This window comes from Panthera uncia, chromosome B1 (genome assembly GCF_023721935.1).
Source record: "Panthera uncia isolate 11264 chromosome B1, Puncia_PCG_1.0, whole genome shotgun sequence".
In the NCBI taxonomy this organism is placed as follows: domain Eukaryota; kingdom Metazoa; phylum Chordata; class Mammalia; order Carnivora; family Felidae; genus Panthera; species Panthera uncia.
The window spans coordinates 40,619,759-40,646,104 of record NC_064811.1 but is presented as its reverse complement, the minus strand read 5'-3'; the positions used below and the strand labels follow the sequence as shown (position 1 = coordinate 40,646,104).

The 26,346-nt window shown below is 45.1% G+C and overlaps 1 protein-coding gene across 4 annotated transcripts in view; it reads right to left on the bottom strand.

Annotated features, from left to right (window-relative positions):
* SPATA18 (spermatogenesis associated 18) overlaps nucleotides 1-25,976 on the bottom strand; it is a 35,734-nt gene extending 9,758 nt beyond the window's left edge. Inside the window, exons 1-7 of one of the 4 annotated variants that reach the window (XR_007458106.1) lie at nucleotides 25,619-25,976; nucleotides 11,421-11,526; nucleotides 11,196-11,311; nucleotides 9,214-9,317; nucleotides 6,717-6,812; nucleotides 3,270-3,521; nucleotides 1,230-1,488 (exon numbers count right to left, since the gene is read on the bottom strand). Coding sequence is in view for 3 of the 4 variants with exons in the window: in XM_049632062.1 (XP_049488019.1) it covers nucleotides 1,230-1,488; nucleotides 3,270-3,521; nucleotides 6,717-6,812; nucleotides 9,214-9,317; nucleotides 11,196-11,311; nucleotides 11,421-11,526; nucleotides 25,619-25,705 (1,020 nt within the window). In the remaining variant the exon portion in view is untranslated. Of the gene's footprint in view, nucleotides 1-1,229; nucleotides 1,489-3,269; nucleotides 3,522-6,716; nucleotides 6,813-9,202; nucleotides 9,318-11,195; nucleotides 11,312-11,420; nucleotides 11,527-25,618 lie in introns of those variants that run through there. The other 3 variants (XM_049632062.1, XM_049632063.1, XM_049632064.1) reach the window with 3 other exon arrangements.
* Between the last annotated feature and the right edge of the window lie 370 nt (nucleotides 25,977-26,346).

Below are 26,346 nucleotides of genomic sequence, written 5' to 3'. Positions count from 1 at the left end.
TATGCACCTTCACTAATTCCCAGACAGGTGATCACTGTTCCGGGAATCCTGAGTGCAGGAGGCAGGACAGTGCAGAGGTTTAAGGAAAGAGACGGCCTGGGGTTGCATAAACACTTAAAAAGTGCCAATGGAGTCTATGATCCCACAGCAGTATCATATTACTGGTCAAGAAATGAAATTACCAATCTAGTGTTTACATATCAAGTGTCTGTGGTATGTTTCCTGGCATACGTTAATTCAACAAATATTTATTAAATGCATGTTATGTAGTAGGCACTGGGAAAATTCAGTTATTCGTGAAATGCCCTAGAACCCTAACTTCTTAATGAAATAAGCCAGGGCTGGCAAACGTTTTTCTGTAAAGAGCCAGAGAGTAAATATTTCAGACTCTCCCTAAAATACATATGATGTCTTGTCACTTTTTTTTTTTTTTTTTGGCAACTGTTAAAAAATGTAAAACCATTCTTGTATTCTTAGCTGTCTAGTGGGATTTTTCTTAGAAATACGGGCCTGGACAAGATCTGGGCCACAAGTCATAGTTTGCTGACCTCTGAAATAAATTAACATAGAATAAAGTTCAGTGGACCCTGATAATGCTGCTGTCCCACCAGCGTTTTGTTTTGTTTTTAAATATTGACTGTTCTCATTTGTCAGAATGGACTCCTACTGGACTCATTTCTCCTAACGGGCTCTTAGAACGAATATGTTTGCTTTGGGAATTAAGGATTATATACGAGCACTCTTAATCCGCCATATTCAAGTAGCTGATACTCCAGCAGGTTCAGTAACTACTCTCAGTTAAGTAAACAGAAGAGTTAGCACAAGCACAGCCTTCTGATTGTTCTGAGAACAAAAGATCAACCACGTGATAGCCATCAGCAGTAACATCTCCCCACTGGTGCACGTAGGCACACATTGGAAATTTCAGTGCAAATCAGCGCAGCATATACTCATTTGAGATAATCCTGTACTTATGGATATTTCTTCAACAAGTATCTGGTCGATAGAAATATCAGTATATCTGAATAGTTCGTGATTGTGAAAACCTATGCATCCCCAATATCTGCCAAGGAAGAAAGGAAGGCAGGAAGCCAGCCAGCCAGCAAATGGACATGCCGCCCTCCTCCCGCGACCCCAGGTTCAACCAGCCCTCCTAGGCCGTCCTGTTCACAGCTGTCTCCCCGCTGCGCCCCAGGGCCTCTGCGCGCAGCCGCCGCAGCGTCACCTACCACGGTGGCGACATAGATGATCCGCTGCACCGTCTCAGCTTTGTCGATGCAGCGTCGAAGCAAGCACTGTGCATCCAGGCGGGCCTGGGAGTAGGCGTCGCTGAACCGGGACAGGAGGGCAGCCTTGCGCGCCACGCTGGACACTTTGGCACGGTTCGGCGACGGGCTCCTGACCTTGGCCACTGCGGTGGAGGGGCTGGCGGAGCGGCTGCGGCTGCGGCTGCGCGGGGCAGGGCTGGGAGTGCGGCTCCGGACCGACCTGTGCACAAGCAAGAAGCAGCCAGAGAAGCAGTCTGACGCACGCCTCCCTCGGTCCTGCCGCAGGCGCTGCAAGATACAGGGAGGCCCGCGCCCGGCCCGCTGCGGGCCCGGGAGAGCCGCTGTCTCGGCGACCTCTCCGCAAGGCGTCAAATACGCGCTCGGACGCTCTGTATCTGCGTGGTGAGCTCGCACCTCATGTTATCCTTTAAGCAGCCCCGGGAGGTCAACATTGATTGTGGGCCATTTTGCAGCTGAGGAACTCGAGGCTCCGAAAAGTTAATAGGGTCCCAAAGTAAAGTAACACCGCTAGTGAGAGCCGGAGTTAAAGAGATCAGCTTGTCAGTGTTTCTTACCCCAATCTTGGGGCACTAGCATATCCGCAGAGGCCTTATGGTATAAAACGGGATGAACACTGAACAGAGAGAAAGATCTGAGTTCTCTTTCCATAGCAGTGGGACCGTTTGCACTCATCTCGTCTCTCCAAAGCCTGAAGTTTTCACCCACAGCATGTTCGCCCTATTTCTGGGCGGAGTGGGGGGCTGAAAGAGGCGGTGAGCTAAAACAGGGGGACGTACTTGGTGAATGGTAGAGCCCTGTTATCAGTGAAACGTATTGCTATCAAGTATAAATTGTCAAAGGAAAGGGGCCCCCAGAGAGAGAAGTGTTACAGAAGAAACTGTGAAGCAAACGGTAATACAAAGCCCTCTCTGAAGGTGGAGAAGGAAGCTGTTGCTTCCTTCTGTCAATGGCAGTGTGTCTGACGATTTCCATGGTGCAAGAAATATTCCCATGGTGGCCAGTTTCAAGCTGTTAATGTGACATCACCCCGAACTGGGAGTTATTAGGCAGAAATGCACAGAATCAGTTCCTGGGGGCCAGTACAAGCTGGTGCCACCACAACATAACAGAGTGACTCTCAAAACTGGAGAACTAAGGTGGCATTTAGGGGAATGGGGACCAGGTGTGGGAGTGGTTTGCTAGCCTGAGTCAGGCCACTCCGTGGGGCTGAGGGAGGTCGCAGGTGTTAAAAAGAACAACCAGGGGCACCTGGGTGGCTCAGTGGGTCAAGCATCTGACTTCGGTTCAGGTCATAATCTCATGGTTTATGAGTTCGAGCCCTACATTGGACTTTCTGCTGTCAGTGCAGAGCCTGCTTGGGATTCTCTGTCTCTCTCTCTCTCTCTCCCCCCCCCCCCCCAAAATAAATTAATAAACTTAAAAAAAAAAAAAAAGAACAAGGAAAAACGCTCCAAGACAAACATCCTGCTTTGTCCTCAGTTAACTCTGAATGACGGGTCTTAGCATTCTGTCCGTCAGTAGAAAGGGATGTCACAAGAACACTTACCTACACACTCCATGAAACAGTGAGATACAGCAAGTAAAGTGACAGGTCGTCATCCCAGAGAGAGGACTCCCAGGTCTCAGAGAACAGGACCCTCATATCAGGGAACATTCTTTCAGCCAGGGCACCACCCATACATTACAGCCCCACCCAAATCGGCTTTCAAGCCAAAGAACTTTCCCCTCACATATCTCTCAGTTTCATTCCTTGGGCTTCAATGTCAGCCCCAAATTAACTGGTGCTCGAGCTCTGGCAATCCAGGAGGCATTTGCTCTCTCTGGAAGGGTGCAGTTCGAGCACACAATCCCTTCACAATTCAAAGTTTCCCGGATTGGAGGGGTTTGGGTTCAGGCTGTCATTTCACGTTTTTTCCCAGCCACCCTTGGACCACTACCGAAAGGAGCTTAAATGAAAAGATCTATAAGAATTTGTCCGACCTTCCTTGGAGTACAGCTTTTTCAGCGGACAAAACCGCTATCTCGTCCTTCAGCGTCTGGAGCTGTTTCTCATAATCGGATATCACTTCGGTCCGGTGTTCTGTGCTCCTCTTGTCCAGGACCCGCTGCTCCAACTTCCTCTGCTCTGAGGTCCTGGGCTCCGAGCTTCTGGAGTCCACACTCCAGTGCTCTGGGCTTCTGTGTTCTAAGTTTTTGTGGCGGCTTTCCTCCTGGGCCTGAAGAGATTTAAGCCTGCAAACAAAAATCAAGGTGGAGGGGCGCCTGGGTGGCTCGGTCGGTTAAGCGTCCGACTTCAGCTCAGGTCATGATCTCACAATTCTCACAGTTCGCAGGTTCGAGCCCCGACAATAGGCTCTTTGCTGACAGCTCAGAGTCTGGAACCTGCTTCAGATTCTGTGTCTCTCTCCCTGTCTACTGCTTCCCTGCTCGCACTGTGTCTCTCAAAAATAAATAAATGTTAAAAAAAAATTTTAAATAAAAAAAATAAAGGAGGAAAGAAAAGAGAGGGAGGCAGGGATGAGGAAAGGTAATAACAACTGGCATACCTAATGACCGAGGCTGCTCTGCTTAGTATGCCCGTTACCACATTGCACAACTCCGATGGAAATACACAGGCACAAACACAAATCAGAAAAGAGCAGAATTGCCAGGGTCAGAATGCCACCCCCCTCTGCCACTTGCATGAAAAGAGATTGCTGAAAAAAGAATATGCACACAGATCCTCCAACAAAAGCAGAGTGTGCCTATAGTCCTCCTGTTCTACATTTGGCTGGTCCCACACAGAACTCTGGAAGCACTTGACCTTCCAAACCTAGGGCCAGGAGCTGGTCTTATCTTCATTAGCTCTTTGACTCTCTGAACAGATGGAATATGGGGGGGGGGTGGGGGGGTGGAAATAACAATAGAGATTGAATAAGACCCACAATACTAGGTGGAACAGTGAACTTGTAAAAATAATGTATTCTAGAAACAAAGCTTCAGAAATACAATTGGCATTCTTATAAAGATAAAAACAAGTGTGACTAAAACAGTAGCAAAGCCACACAAAGAGTATGTGCTGTGATGAAAAGGACAGTGATAGAAGGTCAAAAGACAAGGGCTAAGATTAAGAGGGAGGCAAACCGTAAGAGACTCTTAAATACAGAGAACAAGCTGAGGGTTACTGGAGGGCAGGGGAGTAGGGGGATGGGCTAAATGGGTGATGGGCATTAAGGAGGGAACTTTTCAGGAAGAGCACTGGGCGTCATATATAAGAGATCAATCACTGGGTTCTACTCCCAAAGCCAAGACTACACTGTAAACAAATAATTGAAAAAATAAAAAATAATGCCAGAAAAACGAGAGAAGTACACAGAGAAGCTAGAAATGTAATAGCAGAATTAAAAGCTGCACTGGCAACAGTAAAGAACAGAATCGCTGCTACTGGAAATCACTGAGTTATATGATCACAGAATTTGAGAAGGTCTTTCAAATAGGAAATAAGAGATGAAAACCAAGGCAAGAGGGGAGATAGAAGTGGAAAATTGACCACTACTCCCAGCTATAGTGTGGAGGTGTTCCTGAAGAAATCAGAACAATGGAACATGTTTGAAGGCAACAGAAAGGTATTTGTGTGTGTGTGTGTGTGTGTGTGTGTGTGTGTGTTTTAATACAACTCCCACTTCCTTTCTGGGGGGGAAAAATCAAAAATAATATCAAGGAAGCTATATCACCTTACACCTGTCAGAATGGCTAGAATCAAAAAGACAAGAACGAACAAGTGTTGACAACGATGTGTGGAAAAAGGAAGCCTTGTGCATTATTGGTGAGAATGTAAACTGGTGCAGCCAGTGTGGAAAATAATATGAAGATTCCTCAAAAAATTAAAACTTGCAATAACTTATGATCTAGTAAATTCCACTAGGGGGTATTTACCCAAAGTAAACTAAACATTAATTTGAAAAGATACATGTAACCCTATGTTTATTGCAGCATTATGTACAATAGCCAAGATATGGAAGCAACCAGAGTGTCCACTGATAGATGAATGGATAAAGATGTGGCATATATATATATATATATATACACACACACACACATATATATATGTGTATATACATGTATATATATATACACATATATATATGTGTGTATATATATATATACATATATATGTATATACACATATATATTTATATATATTTTTATATATATGTATATACACACACACATATATATATTATATATGTATATATATACATACATATATATATTATGTATATACACATATATATTTATATTTATATATGTGTATATATATATATATACATATGTATGTATACACACACACACACACACACATATATATATATATATATATATATACACACAATGGAATATTACTACTCAGCCACAAAAAAAGAACTAGATCTTGCCGTTTGTGACAACATGGATGGGCCTAGAAAGTATCATTCTAAGTGAAATAAGACAGAGAAAGACAAATACCAGAAGATTTAACTTATATGTGGAATTTTAAAACAAACAAATGAGTAACAAACAAAAAACAGTAACAGACCATAAATACAGAGAACACACTGGTGGTTGTCAAAGGCGAGAAGGGTGGGGCAATGAGCAAAGGGCAAAATAGAACGACCCTCCGACCCAGCAATTGCACTACTAGGTATTTATCCAAGGGATAGAAGTGTGCTGTTTGGAAGGGGCACATGCACCCCCATGTTTATAGCAGCACTATCAGCAATGGCCAAAGTATGGAAAGAGCCCAAATGTCCATCAATGGATGAATGGATAAAGAAGATGTGGTATATACATACAATGGAGTATTACTCAGCAATCAAAAAGAATTAAATCTTGCCATTTGCAGCTACGTGGATGGAACTAGAGTATGTTATGCTAAGTAAAATCAGTCAGAGAAAGACAAGCATCATATCACTTCACTCGTGTGGAATTTAAGAGACAAAACAGATGAACATAAGGGAAGGGAAGCAAAAATAATATAAAAACAGGGAGGGGGACAAAACAGAAGAAACTCTTAAATACAGAGAGCAAACTGAGGGTTGCTGGAGGAGTTGAGGGTGGGGGACGTGGGCTAAATGGGCAAGGGGCTTTAAGGAAGACACTTGTTGGGATGAGCACTGGGTATTATACGTAGGGGATGAATCACTGGGTTGGACTCCTGAAATCATTATTGCACTATGTGCTAATTAACTGGGATGTAAATTTGAAAAACTAAGTTTAAAAAAGAAAGAAAATGTTCTATAGTAGATAGGTAATGTTTTTGTGGTAAGCGAAAGTATGTAAAACATTAATAAAAATATTGCTGCCTTTTCTTTGTGAATAGCTTCTTTCATATTGTAACGAAGCACCAAAAAGCTAAACTCAATGATCAATCAGAGGCTGCCATAATCCTGTCTTTTTTTTTTCCCTTACTGCTTTCTTAGCTGATTTATTTCCTCCTCTGCAGCCAGAAGGGATATGGCCGATCTGTTCTTGGTTTCTTCAAGAGTCTTTTCAGTTTCAGCCAGACTGTAAGAGAAATCAGTATAACTAAAGACAGATTTTCCAAAATCGGCAGACTTTCTGAATCAAGATACAGGTTCTCCCGGGAACTTTTGGCATATGATATAAATTGAACATAAACAAGATCAAATTGTGAGACATCTGCATTCAATCAGATGCTATTGCAAATATTATGATGTACGTGTATGCACAAACATGCTAGTATTCTTTTGAATGTCAGACACAAAGACATTACAGAGCTACTACCACTAAAAGACTAGGTAATAATTATTAACATTAGACTGTAAAGGACAAAGAAAGTTGTTCACCTCCTCCTTCTCACCCTCCTGATTCATCTGCTCTAATTACACCAAATCCTCAGGCTGTGTCTCCCCATAAGATCTCCATTTCCTGCAATAGACTCATGCTAATTTGCAATATACGAATACCATTTTCTGCAGTGTGCTCATTACTTTGCACCGTAGAGTTGCGTTTGACTTAATTGTCCCTGACTTCCTAAATATGAAGAAAACATTATTTGCCCACCTACAAAGAAAGTCTTCCACAATCACACTTAACTACCGAGCATTCCATGTCATCTGCCTCTGACTTGCGCCACATATTGAGCACGAGTCTCCTGAGTTTTCAACATAGCTAGGTCACTGTTAGTTTCAAGGACTCTCTCCATTGTAGGCAAATCATAATAAATCATATTATGTCTTTAGGTCTATCTAAAATTAAAAAAGAAATGGGAGTGTGCGGATGACATTGGATGGAGACCAGTGGTTCTCAATTAAGTTGCCCTAGTCCAGCGAGAGATCATAGGTTGGCAAAGGTCTCTTGACTTCTCTGACCCTACTTCCCTGTAATATCCAGGCTCTTTCTTCATAGTCGTCCTGGGGCTAAGAGAGTGCAATTGCTATCTACACTCACACCTGTCTTCTTCCTTCCCTTTAGATGGAAGAAGAAGGGTCCAACACTGGGATTCTCCCCTAGACAGTGAAGCAGATTGAGAAATAATGAGCTAGTGGGATTGCTACCAAATCCCCACAGTTCCCAGCCAATCAGGCAATAACAGGAGGTAGTGTGATTACCCAACATTCCTTTGGGTCTCCTCCTCCTACTCCTCTCCTAACAAGAACCCACTCATCCTATGAATGCCCATGCAAATGCCACCCTTGACTCTCTCGAGCAAAGTGTGTCTCCTTTTCTCCTGACACCTCCAACACTTGGTTTACACAGTCTCATTACAAACATACCATGAACCACGTAAGGGCAAGAACTTTTTTTTTATTCACCTTTTTATCCCCAGCACCTAAAACAATGCCTGTAACAGAGTAGATATTTTTCAAGATGAAAAATGAATGCATGAGCAAAATGTCTAAAATCTTTAAAAAAAAAAAAAAGCCAAAGTAGCAATAGCTTCACAATAAGGCTACTGGAGATTGAAAGGAAATTGCTGTGATTTCATTCACAGGTGAATATGTTACAGGTTTTTTTAAAGTATACGTGGAGAGAAAAGTGAACATTTTTGTCCAGAGAAGATGGAAGAAAATTAAAAGAAGCAAAAATACCAAGAAAGGAAGGAGAATATGAAAAATGAATAAAGTAGTGATTTTTTTTCTCTTAAGACACGGCACACGGGTGTGAACACCTGTACGTGTACATACAAGCAAGTATACATGGTAATTTGTCAGCTTGAATGATATACAGAGAGAAGAAAAGGAGATACATCCATGAGCCAAGCATTACTTTAAGCAAGTTAACATATTTTTTTTTAATTAGGGATTTATTCATTCATTGAGAATGTACCACGTGGCAGGCATGATGTTGAGTGATGAAGATACAACAAGAATAGCGGATAGCAAATATCAGAAGAGCAAATACAAGACAGCACCCCTTTGGACCTTCCAGCCAAGTGGATCATAAACGTGCAAAGAAATGTTTTAACGTTCCAAATGGTGGGAAGTGCTAGTCTCAGATCATTGTGAAAGAGAACTACAGGGGGGAAACGAAGACCTTTCGATATACATGGTCACAGACAGACTCTGAGAAAAATCTCCTTTCAGCTGAGACCTGAAAGATAAAGAACGAGCTATGCAAAGAACCAAAGGAAGGCTTCCATGTTCATGAAGGAGCGCAGGCAAAGGCTTCAGGGTGAGGAGTAGACAACAGACTAGGGGAGGAGACCTTGGCGAGAGATGAGGGTGGAGAGAGAGGTGGGGCCCCCTCCTCTCTCTCTCTCTTTCTCCTTCTCTCTCTTTCTCTCTCTCTGTCTCTCTCTCTCACACACACACACACACACACATACACACACACACTAGTTATTTGCACATGTCTACATTTTACAAGAGCCATTATTTTCCCTTTAAACTTAAAAATTAAGAACAATTCTTCTTGGAAAAAAGATAACTTGCATTCCTCTTACTCGTCTTGAACCTGGTTGAGTTGATTACGAGTTGAATTCAACTCAGAGTCTAATTGCTGCATGTCCCGATCTCGATCTTTATGTCTCTCCTTATCAAACGTGTCCTGGAATGATACACAAATCAAAATAGGCTTGAATACAGGAAACAGCATGATGGGTTGCAACACATTATACTGAGCCAAAGAAATCAAGCAGCAAAGAACATGCGTGGATAGGTCCATTTATATGCAGTTCTACTGCAGGCAAAATTAATTTAGAATGATAAAAATCATGGGGCGCCTGGGCGGCTCAGTCAGTTGGGTGTCCGGCTTCAGCTCAGGTCATGATCTCACAGTTCGTGGGTCCGAGCCCCACGTCGGGCTCTGTGCTGACAGCTCAGAGCCTGGAGCCTGCTTTGGATTCTGTGTCTCCCTCTCTCTCTCTCTGCCCCTCCCCTGCTTGTGCTCTGTCTCTCAAAAATAAATAAATGTTAAAAAAAAATTTTAGAATGATAAAAATCAGAAGAGTGGTTGCCATGGGGGAGGAGGGAGATGACTGGGAAGTGACACAGGGAATGCTCCGGAGAGATGGAAATGTTTTATAAATTAATAGGGTGTGGGTTACATGGATATATGCACTTAGCAAGCTATGGATTTCATTGCAGATAAACTATACCACCATATTTTATTACACTTCAATTTTTTAAAAAGACATTGAAATATCATCCCATGTCTTTATACTCAGAATAACACCCATGGGGTAAAAATCTAAGCGGCACAGGAAAATCCTCAGGGGTGAAAAACTTGCTTAATAACAACTGACGTCTACGGAGTACTTACCCTAGGTCAGTGGTTGCTGCATGTTTATCGCATTGAATTTTCAAAATGGCCCTAGCGGGTCAGCAAAAGCATTGTCCCCATTCAGCAAATGAGGAAACTAAGACATGGAAGGTTAGATAACCCACCCATGACCATAGAAGAGCAACCAGAATTCTACCCAGTGACCTCCAGGCAGGAAACTTTCCACCACGGCCTCTTAAGGCTGCCAAGAAAAACCTGCTCTAAATGCTTTCATTTTAGAAAAGAACTTATGTAAATGCATATAAATATTTAAAATCACGGGGCGCCTGGGTGGCTCAGTCGGTTAAGCAGCCGACTTCGGCTCAGGTCATGATCTCACAGTCTGTGAGTTCGAGCCCCGCGTCGGGCTCTGTGCTGACAGCTCAGAGCCTGGAGCTTGTTTCAGATTCTGTGTCTCCCTCTCTCTGGCCCTCCCCCGTTCATGCTCTGTCTCTCTCTGTCTCAAAAATAAATAAATGTTAAAAAATTTTTTAAAAAATAAAAATAAAATAAATAAATAAATAAAATCAAGTTGACTAATATTTAATGATGCCAATGCCTTAAACGAGTTATGTATTCTCTTTCCAGTGTGGGGCTTCAACTGTTCCAAAGCTGACACTTTTCCCACAGAAATCACCAGCATCGATTGCAAATTATGATGCCCTTTGTCAGCCTCTGAGAACTAAGTTTTCTTTTCATGTTGGAAGTTTTCCACCAGTGTTATTTCACTCTTTCAGAACAGGGAGCTTTCCCCATCTGGTGGTCTCTTTCTCTTCTGAGGCCCCATGGTACCCCAACTGTCAGTGTGACTACTTTGTCATCCAAAAGTTCCTATTTAATGCCAAGTGTGGGCAATGTCCTACATGTAGGACATCACCAGTCCCTTTTTACAGCTGAGGAAGCAGAGGCTCATTCATTTGTCTGCGGTCACCCCACTGGTAAGTAGGCAACGCTGAGATTTGAATGCAGGTCTGTTTGAAGAGACACCTCAACCCGTTATGCCGCACATGACTATAAACAGAAACTCACCTTTGGTACCTGTGTCCTAATCCCCTAACTAGAGCTGAGTCCCCCACTGGGTAAAAGCTGTATCTTCTACATGTCTGAGTTCCCAGAGCCTGATCTGGGTGCTGAAAGTCAAGGGTGATCCTTTAGCGTGCCTACCTGTAGAGAGGGGACCTTGCTGTCAACAGTGTTTCCCAGGGAAGCAGCAGTAAAGGAGGCCTCCAGCCAAGGCAAAAGGCGCGATTTGATTATTTCCACACCATCATTGTGTCCTCCTAAAAGAGTGCACAAATCAGGTCAGCGAGAGAAGTTTAGCCACACAGGGAGAGAGTACAGAGAAGAGAAACAAAAGAAGGGAGATGGGGAAGCACAGGCCATTCTCACCTTCTTGGGCAGCCGTGGTGAGGATCCTGAAGAGTTGTCCTTGCACTTTGGAAATTTGTTCAATGAACTCAAGGCAACGATTGAGATTTTGATCACATGTGTTTGTCTACAAAGCCAAAACAGAAGATCAGTGCAATTCCTTCCCCTTCTGGGACCCACCGCAGGTAGACAGGGGCTACCCTGACTTTACGCAGGGGCTGCCTCGCTCTGGTGGGCTCCCACATGCAGAGACCGCCATGTGTTGAGCAAAACCTGTTTCCCTTTCCTCCTGGGCGCACAGCTAGATGGCTTTCCCCAGCTTCCCTAGCAGTCTGTGCAGTCATGTAACTGAGTTCCAGTCAAGGGGACAGGAAGTGATTTGTGCCACTTCGAGGTGTGACCCAGAAGAGACGGCGAAAGAGATGGCCCAGGCCATATGGCACATGCAGACTAGTAGGGGAGGGAAGAGTGTAGACAGTTACACACAGTGGAATAGTAAGTCTCACCAGACCGGTGAGCCCCAGGTCTACTCCAGAGCCCATGGTCTCAGAAGATCGGGGAAGACTTCTGAGAGGAAGTGAAATTTAGCCCAGGAGACGGTGGGCAGACATGGGGAAAAGGGCAGTTCCAATGGCTGTGAAACAACAGAACATGAAGAAGCCAAGAGGTGGGCCTTTAACTATTATTCTGCTGTTTTCATCTCTTTGGTGGGTTTTTACCATTTCCTCACGAGACAAACCTCTCATTGATTCTAACACTAAAGGAAGGAACACAGCTACAAGGAGCAAACAAATCACGTGGGTGTAAAGAGGCATAGATTTATGTGTTATCTCTAGCCACAGTAAGGCACGAGCAGTGGGTCCCTCCTGGGCGCCACAAATCCCAAGACGGGAAGCAGGGTGTGAAGACGATTAGAAACCAGAACAAAGGGGCGCCTGGGTGGCTCAGTCAGTTAAGCGGCCCACTTCGGCTCAGGTCATGACCTCACAGTTTGTGGGTTGGAGCCCCGCGTCGGGCTCTGTGCTGACAGCTCGGAACCTGGAGCCTGCTTTGGATTCTGTGTCTCCCTCCCTCTCTGCCCTTCCCCTGCTCATGCGCTCTCTCTCTCTCTCTCTGTCTCTAAAAATGAATACATATTAAAAAAAAAACAAAAACTAGAACAAAGAGGAAAAGTTTAGATAACCTGCAGGCAAAAGGCTACAGGTCAAATGCATATGTGTGTCAACAAGAGAAGTGGTTCAGACGGGCAGTAAGCTCCTTGTGGACAGAGGCTGTGCTGGCCTGGTCACTTATGGCACTCCAGCCCTGTATTCTGTGGTCTCTGTGGTCAAACCCAGTAAGTACTGGACGTAAAAATGACAAGAAGACTCACGCCCTCTGTGTTTATTGCATACCTCCCACACACCGGGCAGGGTCAACGCTTTGCATACATAAGCTCGGTTACCCCCCTCAACACTACACTGTGAGGTAGGAGTACCACTGTTAGCATCCCCATTTTCAGATGAGAAAACTGACGTGCAGAGGGGCTAAATAACTTGTCTGAGGTTACCTACCCAGGAAAATGGCAGACCTGAGACTGGAGCCCAGGCAGCCTGTTGCAAAGCCCATGCTCTTAAGATCATGAGAAGTGCCGGGAGCAGAGGGAGGACAGGCTGATGTGACACGAGTGAATGGGGAGGGCCAGCAGGAAAGGCCTCCCTGAGGGGGAGACACAGAGCCAAGTCTGGCCGCGGATTCCTGAAGGAAGGCTGTGCCACGCTGTGGAAACGGCAGGGGCAAAGGCCCCGCGGCAGAGGCAGGAACAACTTAAGCCACCTTGGGAACCAAAAGTAAGCGCGTGTGACAGAAACACCGAAGGTGAGAGGGGTTGGCAGGACAGACCCTAGAGGGCCAGGGAGGAGTTTGGATGGCACGGACTCACAGCAACCTGGGTGCCGCCTCTGGTTTACGTCCATGCCCGGTGGATAGCACCCGGGGACAAGCTCTGTTGTGGCGCCTATTTCGGACGCAGCCATTTGTTTCTGTCTCATCCTTCTATCCCCCTCTCCTAAAGAGACTAGGAGCTCTTTTAAAAAATTACTTGGTCTTTTGCCTGTTTGTATCAGTTGCCGCTAGCATGCATAACAAATGGAAGGGCCCCAAAATATTTGACAAATGAATGAATGAAGGAATGAATAACTTAATGGCGTAAATATTGACATAATCAGAACACTTGGAACCTACAGCTGAACAGCTATGTCCGTCCCTCCCTTGTTGAACCAGCTGCTCCTTGACCTTGCTGTTTCATTCCTGCACTCATCACGGTGAACCTGTTGCTTTCGAACAGGCTTTCGCCCTCTGGCTGGGTCATGCCATTTGCTAAGTGGACAGAGAATGGGGCCCGGGGGTCCAGCAGACCTGAGCGATTTTCTCTGCTCTGTCACCTGCCACCATGCTGTGCGATCCTGCACAGGTTAGTTAATCTGTCTGAGTCCGTTTCCTCTCCAGGAAAATGGGGATGACACCTTGCAGAGTGTGTTAGGAGAATTAAATCCCAACAATGCCTCTCTAGCGTCTCAGAGACAGAAGGCACTCAACAATCTGTACCGATGAGGTAGAGTGTGGTACTGAAGGGGGCAATGGTAGAGGATAAGGTAAGCCTCGATTCAAATATAGTTTTACACTTATTCACTATATTCTCTTAGAAAAGATATTTTAAATAGGAACCCCTGTTTACTCATACTTAGGAGGTGGCCGATCTCCCGAGCTAACTTAGGTGCATAATAATTCAAAGTATTGCTGTAGTATTATTACCATATGCTCCTATCCCTTGCCCAGTGCCCGGTACAAAGGAGGTGCCCACAGGAATGTTTCTTAAGGGGGCTTGTTCACACAACTTAAATAACAGAAGAGAATACACAGTGGGAGAGAGCTTCTGATCCCAAGACCTCTCACAACATGCTTCTAACACAAAGCACCACGCCAGACACAATAGAGTCACGTTATTCTAACAATCACTCCCGCAAAATGAATAGAGCAAAGATATGAACTAATTGTGCTGTCTCCTAATTCCAAAGCTCATCCCTTCATAAATCATTGAGTTCCTATCATTCATAAGGCATTGGGCTGCTAGCTCAGGAAACAAAGCTACCTTGAAAAAATTAAAAGTTGCCTGCTGTCAATGACAGCACCAGCTGGGGACACGAGATGGAAAATGGGAGACGCCCAGAGAGGACTAATGGTCACCTTAGAGTGTGCCAAGTGCTCTAGGGGGATGGTGAGCTGTAGAAGGAGCAAAGCGCACCCTAGTGAGCAGTGAGGGGTAAGAAATCAAGATATTTCAAAAGGAGGAACAGCAGGTACCAAGACAAGGAGCAGCAAGGTAGCAAAGTGGAGTACAGGGTCTGGAGACCAGATAATGATAAACTTTATACGCCCCACGAAGGGCTGTGGGCTCCAGCCCATCACTGAAAGATTGAAGGGGTGGGTAGAGGAGGGTGGTGACATGGTCCCATTTATTCTGCGTTTTACAAAAATCACTCTGGCAGAAGCAGACAGCTCTGATGGGAAACAGATAGGTGGGAACAGATGGGTGGGAAACAGATAGGTGTCAGAGGGATTTTCAGACAGTGTAGGGGACCCGCAGGACCTTCAGAGAGAGCTGTCTAGTAATTGTACCCAACAATTATTGAGCGCTTACTTCGTGCCAGCCAAGCCCTGTGCAAAGTGCTCTAAATACAGTTTCATTTAATCCTCAAAGCAACCCTACAAAATGGGTACCATCTGTGATCCCAAATCCACCAAGGAGAAAAAAAAAAAACAAAACGAGATCTTAAGTAATTTGGAGAAAATGTGGTCGAGCTGGAAATTAAGCCCGTTCCTGCAGCCTTTGACACAGAGCCAAGCTCGCATCCATGGCACTGTATCAAGAGCAGCAGGAAAGGCATCTGGATCTCAGCCGAGTGGTGGGGGTTGGAGGTGCGGCTCTGGAAGCCTTCAGCAGACAGAGAGAGTGGAAGGAGAAGGTATGTGAGAGTGGAACTCACATACCGTGAGTTCGGTCAAGGGCAGAGTTCTCTGGACAGCATGCATCTCCTGGGTCTGTGAGTCTACTCCCTGCAGGCACAGATATTTCCGCAACGAAGTTTGCTTGCGGCGTGCCCTAACTTACCCTAGATTTTCCCGCCCGTGTAAGAAATGACGGGCCCTTGAATAAGGGCAGTGGTAGCAAGAGGGGAAAATATGGGACATATTCGGTGGGTATTTAAAGGTAGAATCCTGGGAGTGTGATGAACCCATTTGGGAGGCATGATGGAGAAAGGGGCCCCAAGTTTCTGACTTGGACCACAGCGGAGAATGCGGTGCCATTGCCCAACCAGAGGACCCAAGTGGGAGAAGCAGCAAGGCTGGAGAGGGGAAAACTAGTCCTGCTGGGTTCCTGTCGGGTTGGAGGATGTACAGTGTCCACAGGGTCCTGGTTGGAAAGCTGGTGGTCACTCAGGTCGGGAGCTCCGAAGAAAGCCGCAAGCTAGAGATAGATTTGGGGGTCACCGGCATCTGGGAAGTAGCTAAAGCCATAGAACTCAGTGCATCAATTGCTGCAGAGAAATCAAGGAGATAAGGACTGGGAAAAAGAAGTAGGACTTGGCCATCCAGTGGCCTCTGGTGACCACGATGAGAGCAGTGACAGCAGAATGGCGTGGGGATATTTGCTGCATTTCCAGATTGCACGGGGTTGAGGGACAAATGGGAGCAGAGAAGAAGCAAAGACAATGAGGACACGTGACTCTTTCAAGAAGTTCCCAGGTGCAAGAAGGAGAGCAGCAGGACAGTGGCTTTGCTCCGATCCCTTCGAGGTCCTTGCTCTCTTGCCCAAACAGAAGCTCCTGATAATATGAAGCCTAAATGTTGCCTGATTTCCCAAATCCTTCATAACATGCCTCCGCGTGACTTGTCGGGCCGTACTCCCCTGCGCTTCCCTCCAGCAACTCTCTCCGCCCCAGCCTTGCCTTTGCACACGTGACGCATGTTGCAGAACCACCACCCACCCTTTCCCGTCCTTACACACCTTTTACCGAGCAGCCTTGACTTGTTAACATTTCAGCCTGATCACCCATGCCTTTACCAGTGGTTCTCTCCCGCCTTTGGTTCTACTCCTGACCTCGAAGCACCTCCACAACATGAAAAAGAAAAAGCTTTCCATCACTGAGTTAATAAAATATATCGCTGCATATCTTTAATCAACTTTCAAACTGAAGTTCGAAGAGCACAAAATACACTGATTTCCCTTCTAAGAAACCTCAGTCTCAGGGCGCCTGCACGGCTCAGTTGGTTAAGCATCCGACGTCGGCTCAGGTCATGATCTGGTGGTTCATGAGTTCAAACCCCACATCGGAGTCTGTGCTGACGGTGCAGGGCCTGCTTGGGATTCTGTCTTCCTCTTCCTCTGCCCCTCCCCTAATTGCGCTCACTTTCTCTCTCTCTCTCAAAATAAACTTTAAAAAGAAAAAATAAACCTCAGTCTCACACACACAAAATACACTTCATATATATTAGGTAAGAATTAACAGTACAAAGGATTCACCGCAACATTCCTTTAAAACATGAATAGGGGCACTTGTACCCCAATGTTTATAGCAGCACTTTCAACAGTAGCCAAATTATGCAAAGAGCCTAAATGTCCATCAATTGATGAATGGATAAAGAAGTTGTGGTTTATATATACAATGGAATACTACATGGCAATGAGAAAGAATGACATATGGCCTTTTGTAGCAACGTGGTTGGAACTGGAGAGTGTTATGCTAAGTGAAATAAGTCATACAGAGAAAGACAGATACCATATGTTTTCACTCTTATGTGGATCCTGAGAAACTTAACAGAAGACCATGGGGGAGAGGAAGGGAAAAAAAAAAAAGGTTGGTGGAGGGGAAGCCAAAACATAAGAGACTCTTAAAAACTGAGAACAAACTGAGGGTTGATAGGGGGTGGGAGGGAGGGGAAAGTAGGTGATGGGCTTTGAGGAGGGCACCTGTTGGGATGAGCACTGGGTGTTGTATGGAAACCAATTTGACAATAAATTTCATATTAAAAAAAAAAACATGAATCCTATTGCAACATTACATTATTTACCCGACTTTATTTTTTAAACTTTTATTTAAAAAAAAAAAAAGAATTTTAAGGGGAGCCTGGCTGGCTCAGTTGGTTAAGTGTCGGCTCAGGTCATGATCTCACCGTTCATGAGTTTGAGCCCCACATCAGGCTCTGTGCTGACAGCTCAGAGCCTGGAGCCTGCTTCAGATTCTGTGTCTCCCTCTCTCTCTGCTCCTCCCCCACTTGCTCTCTTCTCTCTCTCAAAAATAAATAAACGTTAAGAAAACTAATTTTACATACAAGAATGCCATTCCAAACTTGCCAGTTAGAGAATTAGTAGATGAGCAAGGAAAAGAAACGATGACAGTAAGCGTGTAGAGACTAGCCTGAGGGATAGCATTATGTAGCTGCTTGCAGCCAGTCATGGAAATTCACACATGGGAAACAAAAGCCTTAATTTCTACCTCCTTTTTTCCTTCTGTCCAGCACACGTGTACGAGAGGGGAGAGGCACAGAAAGATGGCAGGAGATGGGCACTGCAAGTGAGTGAAATTTCCTTATTACACCTTCCCTCCCCCTGGAGGAGAGAAGAGAATGAATTTGGCAAGCAAAGGACCTAGTTTCAAATCCAAGTTCAACCCTTTCTACTGCAGTGACCTCAAGCAGGTTAGCTGCCCTCCTGAGGTTTGGTTTCCTCATCTGTAAAATGTAGAAAATAAAACCTGCTATTTCATAAGTTCTTATAAGGTTTAAAGGCAATAACGCATGAAGAGTGCTTTGCAAGCTTTCAAGTCTTTGAAAGCCTTGATGATGGGGGTTATAACAGGCTACAACTAGTCCTCCAGGGAAGTGGCTGTCCCGTACGCGGGCAGGCTTTCAAATAGCTCTGTTTCCAAAATCAACCTTCAATATTACAGCATGGCTGACTTTGTCATGAACGCACCAGCTCCACAACAATGTTTTAAAACCAGAATACTGAATTTCGGGTACAAGAGGAGTAGGCTTATTTATACCCCAACAATTTAGCAAAAGCTTCTATTTAGACCTCACCACTGGGATTTTAATGTCTTGACTTGCGGTTAATATGTCTATTGGATTTCTTTCATTATTATCCTTAAATATTAAACAGTGATGATGTTGCCATTAACAAGTTTGTCCAAGATGAAAATAAGAAAGGACTGTCAACAGCCCCCTGTTAAAAATAAAATAATCTGGCCCTCTGTTGAAATAATCTGCCTCAATCGCTTGTCAAGTTCTTTCACAACCATGGATTCATCATGAGTTGCTGTGGCAAAAACCGTGGCCCCAAATAAATATTCCATCTGCTCTCCATTTGTCAGGCTCCTTTACAATGAGGCTGGAGCCACATAACAATTCTTCTGGTCAAGGGAAGATGAGTGAAAGAGGTGTGTATAATTTCAGTGCGCTCTCTCTTTCTCCCTACAGATCTTTGAGGTCCCGTGATGTGATGGCTGCTCCGCCAGATGGAGGGCACCTGACACGGAGCCAATGGTGGAGAAGAGTTGCCATCATATTATGCAGGAATGAAAAACCTCTTTTACCGAAGTTCAGACACTAAGATTTGGGGTTTTATTAATCACTGCAGCATAGGAGGAAAGAGATAAAGGGAAAGAAATGTTTTCTATAAATTTACTAATTAGAGAGAATCCCCAAGAATGTAGAGGTATGTTCACTACGGGGAAGGGCAAAGGCAGCCAGGGAGTCTGTTTGGTGACACCATAGTAACCACAACAACCTTTTGTACTGAGAATCAGGGATATTTTGGCATGGAGACATCTATTTCAACCACAAAGATTATCTGAAAACCGAGGAGATGCCTCTTTGAGATCTCCTTTTTGTTTTTGTTTTTTATTTGAGAGAGAGAGAGACAGAGAGAGAGAGAGCTGTGGAGAGGGGCAGAGGGAGAGAGAAAGGATCTTAAGCAGGCTCCACGCTCAGCACAGAGCCCAACGGTGCTTGACACAGGGCTCAATCCCATGACCCTGGGATCATGACCTGAGCCAGAAATCAAGAGTTGGATGCTCAACTGACTGAGCCACCCAGGCACCCCTGCAATCTCCTTTTTATGTACTGGTAGTTGATATGCTGTTGTTGCTTAAGAGGGCAGATTTCTATAACAACAAGAAAGTAATTCAAGAGGAAGCATTATCAGCTCTCCCTATTATCCCCATTCACATATCAAATAATCAAAAGTTCCCAGAATGTAATGTCTTGGTGTCTATTAATTTACTTCAAGAAATGGAATCTTGTCCTATCATAAGGATGGGGCTATCAAGGGTGTAGTAAGAACTTACCATTTGCCCCCTATAATTACATACAGTACATTTTAAAAAGTAATAAATCTCAGAGCATCTGACCAAAGGTAGCTCCCTAGTTCACAAGACTCTGCGTGGAAAGAAAAGCACCTAAGGAGGAGGAGAGTTTCAGCCCAGAGCTGACCTTCTCCAGGTACTGCTGACATTGGACAGAGGTTAATTTCTCATCTTAATATCTCTATAGAGTCATTAATAATCAGAACCCAGTTCTGCATAGGTGGGTGTTTGACCCTTTCACAAAGTTGACCAAGAAGACCATACAGATGTTGCATGATCAATTGTGGGCATTTGGGGCCACATACTCTTACTTGAATCTGCAGAACCATTCTCAGAGTCGGACCTTGTTTACTGAATGTGCCAGCATAGTTTACAAGGGGCTGATTCTTGCCTAAAATATTGCCCAGCTCTGTCCGTCCTCCCTAGAATTTCCAATTTCCCCATCAGGCTGCAGCTAGAGCAACCTTTCCAAACAATCCAAACATGTGTCTTCACCGCATGGTGCTTTTAGTTTTCCTCCATTGCCCCCAGGGTAAAGTCCAAACTCCTTAACACACTGTCCAAGGCCTCTACCTTCTGGCCGCAACCACCCCACGTCCCCAGCCTCATCTCACTTCCACTCCTTGCCGTGAACTATTCACAGGCCCCCTACATAGGCCGGCTTCTTCATGCCTCCCTGCTTTTTGCACAAGCTGCGTCCTCTACCCCTCATCCTCCGCTCCAACTGGAACCTCATCATTAAGATGCAACTGACGTTTCTATTCCTAGCATCCAGCACAGATAGACATATCATAAACTCTGAAAAAATATTTTGTTGAATAAACTAATCAATAAAAGTACACCGCCAAAGCTGTAAATACAGAGTGTCTAGGCCAAAGGTTCACAGGTAGCAGAAACTAAATAACCATTTGTTGAGTGAATTCTTAAGCTCTTAATAACTAGCTCAGGTTTTGGTTCAACAAGAAGGGATTATCGATGGCTCTCACCAACATTCTCAATAGCCACAAAGGAGGAAAAAACAATCCTGAGAGTTACATGTTTGCACCAAGCTGTCCCTGAACAGCCGATGGAACCCAAGTTTTAAAGGCCAAGCAATATAATAATCAGCTTCTCTTTGATAACTGAAAGAAAGTGAATTGGCAATGTTTGCTGTCGTTTTTATTATGTTTCTCTAGTGGGGTTCTGAAAACTATTCCTTCTTGAAATTTTTTTCAATAAATAAATTTTAAATAAATAAAGTTTTTTAAAAAATCAAGCAAACAGTGGTTTTGCCAAGGCCCCAGAAGATTGCTGGATGTTGTAAGATTAAAAACCAGTCAACAGGGGCGCCTGGGTAGCTCAGTAGGTTAAGCTGCCGACTTAGGCTCAGATCATGATCTCAGGGTTCGTGAGTTCAAGCCTGACGTTCTGTGTCTCCCTCTCTCTCTGCCCTTGACCCACTTGTGCTCTCTCTCTCTGTCTCTCAAAAATAAATAAACATTAAAACAATTACAAAAAAAAACAGCCAACAAATAAAAACCAAAGGCTTTGGGGCAGAAAATTACATTTTTAAAGAATTTACTGTGTCTGGCAATATACTTAGGACAGAGTGAGAAGATAGCGGTGATGGACAGATTAAGGGAGAAGGGATAGGAATCCATATGAAGGAAATTAGATGAGGGAAAGTTAGAAGAAAACCTAGCCAGGATCCAACTGTTAATCCAAATACTAGCTAGTTTGAAGAAAAATAAAACAACCTGCAGTGTGTTTTAGAACTCATCTGCTCAAATCATTGATCTTGTTCACTGAATAATAACAGTTTCCCAAGGGGTAACTTGGATCACATCCCTAATTCTAGACTAGTATTTATGGCCTTTTATTTTGCTTGAGTTAATTAGAACTAAATCAATGTGGTCACAGTCAGCAAAATCAACTTTCCACAGCAAACATAACTTAAAACTTTTAGTGAACAAACCTCTACCACCAACATTTTAACAAATATAGCTTTGCTACAATGAATACTCTTCACCTTAAGGTTTCAAGGCAAAAGTCCTTGGAACTAGTAAAACAAACTTGCAGCCTTACAGGAAAGCTCTTAGCAGTTGACCCAAACCCACACTGCAGGTGACAAGACACGGAATAAGTCTAGATGTAACCTAAATTTTAGTAAAGTAGTATATAGACATTTTCTTACCCTCTCTCTTTAGTGATACACATGCAAGGAAAAACTGTTAAAAACACTTGCACCCTCTGAATTATGCCCCTAATTGGAAATCATGTCTTTTGCCCTCAACTCAGTTTTTTTTTTATATTTTTTTATATTTTTTTTATTTTTTTTAACGTTTATTTATTTTTGAGACAGAGAGAGAGACAGACCATGAACGGGGGAGGAGCAGAGAGAGAGGGAGACACAGAATCGGAAGCAGGCTCCAGGCTCTGAGCCATCAGCCCAGAGCCCGACGCGGGGCTCGAACTCATGGACCGTGAGATCGCGAGATCTTGACCTGAGCTGAAGTCGGACGCTTAACCGACTGAGCCACCCAGGCGCCCCATCAACTCAGTTTTAATAAAGGCTGAATTAAAGATATCTGGGGATCACTTTCAACTCTACACTGGATACGAGGTTTCAAGAAGAGAAATGAGTCCAAGAACCCAGGTGTCTGGGAGAATGGTTGTGGCATTCAGTCAGTCATTATTTATGAAGCAACTGCTGGGAGCCAAGCATTATTCTAAGTGCTGAGAATACAGTGATGAGCAGAAAAGGGAGAAATCTCTGCCCTCTGGAGCTTACATTTTAGTGGGAAGAGGAGGGAGAAAAATTGACAGTAACATAAAAGAACAAGTAAAAATTAGATGTAGCTATTACAGAAGAAATAAAGCAGAGAAGGCACACAGCGAGTGCCAGGGATGGGGCTAGGAGACTGCAATTGTGAAGAGGGTGGTCTCTTCTGAGAAGGTGACATTTAAGCAAAGACTTGAAGGGGGAGATAAGGTGAAGACATTATTCTCCTACTGAAATGTGCACAGGTGAAAGCTTTCCAGGCAGAAGGGAACAGTGAGTACAAAACGCCCTGAAGCAGGAGCCTGGCTGGCAGGCTCTAGACTCTTCTGTCCAATCGGGTAGCCACTAGCCATATGTGACTATTTGGAATTAAACTAAACTTAAATGAAATTTAAAATTCAGTTCCTCCGTTTCTACTTGCCACAATTCAAGTACGAAAATAGGCCACCATATTGGACAGTGCCTGTATAGAATGTGTCCATAATAGAAAGTTCTATTGGACAGCTTTACTCTAGAGCAACAAGACCAGTATTGTTGGAGTAGATTAAGGGAGCAACAGATGAGGTCAGAGTCTAAAGGAGCACAGTTGTGTAGGATTTCGATGGCCATTGCAGGAATTTTGGGTCTTATTCTGAGTAGGCCAGAAAGTCTGGGGGTTTTATCAGAGAAGTAACTTGATCTGACTTGACATTTAGAAGAATCACCTTGAGATAGTTTTGTAATAATCTAGATGAACGATGATGGAAGGTAGACAAAGGTGGTTACAGCAGAGGTGGTAAAAGGGTTCTGTGAGAATTTCAAAGTAGATGCCAACCAATTAAGCTGGTGAAAAGTTTGTGGGGTATGACAGGATGAAGACCGTGAAGTCAGGAAAGAGGCCGCTGTTCCAGCCATGGGCAAGACTAAGGTAGGTTTTAGATTGATTTGGTTTTGAGATGACAATAGCACAACTGAAAATACAGACATGAGGTTCATGGCCATATGTGTAAGAGAGAAGCAATAATGGAGGCCCAAGAGAAGATTCCTAAAGTCTTGACGAACTGCCAGAGGAGGGAAGCGGGTAAGGCAAGGAGAGAAATTATTAGAGCCTTAGAAGAATGGCAGTGTCCTCAGTCAAATGCAACAGAGACACTAGAGAGCCAGAGAGAAACGATCGCCTGGGGAAATGGCCGTAGAATTTTTGGAAAGGCATTGGTCTCGAAGAGTGCAGTCTTTATAAAGGTGGAGGGAGGGACTTGGCACAGGGGAGAGATTCTAACTGAAATGCTTTCGGTGACAACAGACAAGTGGGATGGACCACCGTTACTGAGAAAGTTAAGTGTGATAAACGTTGGCATTTCTCAGTACTTCTGAGCAGTTTCTAAAACAATCACTTAATTTGACGCAAATGCTAGTGTTATCTTTGTTAAACACTTAACATTTATTTAATGTTAAACATAAACCTTTATTTAAGCCACAGGGTAATAACAAGAGAAAAAGAAAAAGAAAAAAAGAAAGAAAATGCTGTAAGATGTATTAAGAGTAAATTTTAATTTTCCTGCAATCTTGATGGGGAGAAAATAGTCACAGAGCTCGTTCTTTAGAAGTGGGTAAAGGTGGTAAACACTGAACCCTAGTAAGGGGGCAAGGGGGAAGTTGTTGGTGTTCTTTGAGCTCCCATCCACCATAGGAGCCCTGGTCAAAGGGTGAATGGGATAGCCCAGAGACTCACATAGCATCTAGTTGAATTTCCTGGTGGGACTTCAGAAACAAACCAATTTAAATTGTTTAAAAATTGAGATTGGGACGTCTGGGTGGCTCAGTCAGTTGAGCAGCCTTCCTCATCTGTGGTCATGATTTCCAGATTTGTGGGTTCGGGCCCACGTCGGGCTCTGTGCTGACAGCTCAGAGCCTGGAGCTGCTTTGGATTCTGTGTTTCCCTCTCTCTCTCCCCCTCCCTCGCTCATGCTTTGTCCCTCTCTCTCAAAAATGAATAAACATTAAAAAATTTTTTAATAAAAATAAATTTAAAAATTGAGATCTGAAAAAGAATTCTACATATCATCTGGTTGAGTCCCTTCTATGTAACAGATGAGATACTGAGACCCAGAGAGGTGAAATAAATTGCCCCAGGTCGTTCAGCTAGTTCTATCTAGAGCCAGACCTAGAACTCGAGTGGGGTGGGGGTGGGGGCTGATTCCGGGTCCACGAGTGCCCAGCTCTGTCTGCCTGACCACTGCACTCGCCACACGAGTGGGACTGTCCTATTTAAGACGGACGGATCAAATCCACCAAGTGCAACGCTGAGTTGTACTTAATGTGCAGGGACGGTTAACGCGAACCACAGTGGGGGTAAGGCTTAATGAGACTTGAAGAGCGCTTATGGGTTCGACGACAGAATATTTGCTTCCTACAAATGCCTTGGCAACAGGCCTCCGGACGTCTGCCTTGGTGTCGAAACTGTGCCCTACCTGCCATGCAGATCAGTACACAAACGAAACCAGCAACGTTGACAAGTGTCCATTTCACTGACTTCTGGCTAACAACTCCTGGGAGTATTTTTATAAAAAAAAATACATTGTGATACAACCCCTGAGTATCCTCCGGGACTTGCGGAAAGTCAGGACAAGGGTGTAGTAAAAAACTAATTCGAGTTTGGGGTAGGGAGGTGGATTGCTGGCGGAGGGGATGGAAAGGAAAGTGGTAGGCTGGGGCAGATCTCTGGCGGACCGCGGATCTTTCCCGTTGCTAGGGCCGCCAGCGTCCTTGGTTACCGCTGGGCGGAAGGAGCGCTCCGGAAGGGGACTCCAGAGTGCGATCCGCGAGGGGACTCCAGAGTGCGCTCCGCAGGCCATGCCAGCCCTGCGCCGCCTGGCGCCGACGGGAGAAAAGGGCACCAGCAGACCGGTGCCCTTCCTTCCTTCCCGCGATCTGGGTCCGAGACTGGGTCACTGTTAGGAATCACAACCTCCTGGCCATTGCTAAGCGGCCTCCCCCAGCCAGCCCTAAGAAACCCCGGCCGAAGGTTCTGCAAAGGAATCAAAGCCTCCCGGGGCTCTCCCACCCCGACTCACGTTGTAGTCCCTCAGCCAGGACTCTAGCTTGTCGTGCATCGATTGTAAAGTTTCGCTCGAGACCAGTTTTCTCAGATTTTCTGCCATCGCTCCCTTTTTCACTCGGCCCTGTTTTGGGAGATGGAGACGTGGAGGGGACGAGGCGGTGGCCTCCGCACGACCGGGGGTGATGTGGCCGGAAGGGTGTTATTTTCCTGAGGGGCTCAGAGCGCGGCTGGTTCTTCCATCCTCCCCCTCGGGTCTGACCGGGCAGGGTTCGGGAAGCCGGGGGGGAGGTGCCCTAGGCCACAGCCGCCGCGCCTTATCCGCTGCCCTGAGGTGTCCTGGCTCCCGGGCGGCTGCCCGGAGCCGCAGGCATAAATACCTGGGCGATTATTAAACAAACTTTGACGTGGGCGGGCGGCTGCTAGGGACGCGCGCCCCGAGCGCCTTGGCAACGCCAGCCTCTGCGAGCTGCAGGGACAACAGCTCCCACCCAGGGCCCACCCAGCCGCCCTCCCGGCAGCTCCTGGGTCCTGGCACCCGCCCTGGCGCAGCTCCTGCTCCTGCTGCTGCTGCTACTACTGCTAGCCGAGGGCGAGGCCACCCGAGGCCCCTGAGACTCTGGGTGGGCTCTGGGGCTGGAGAGGCTAAGACTACGGAGGCCGCGTCCTCCGTCCCTCGATGGACTAAGACGCACCCGCAGGGTGGGCTGGAAGTAACCGGAGGCCTCTTACTTAGTTAGGAAG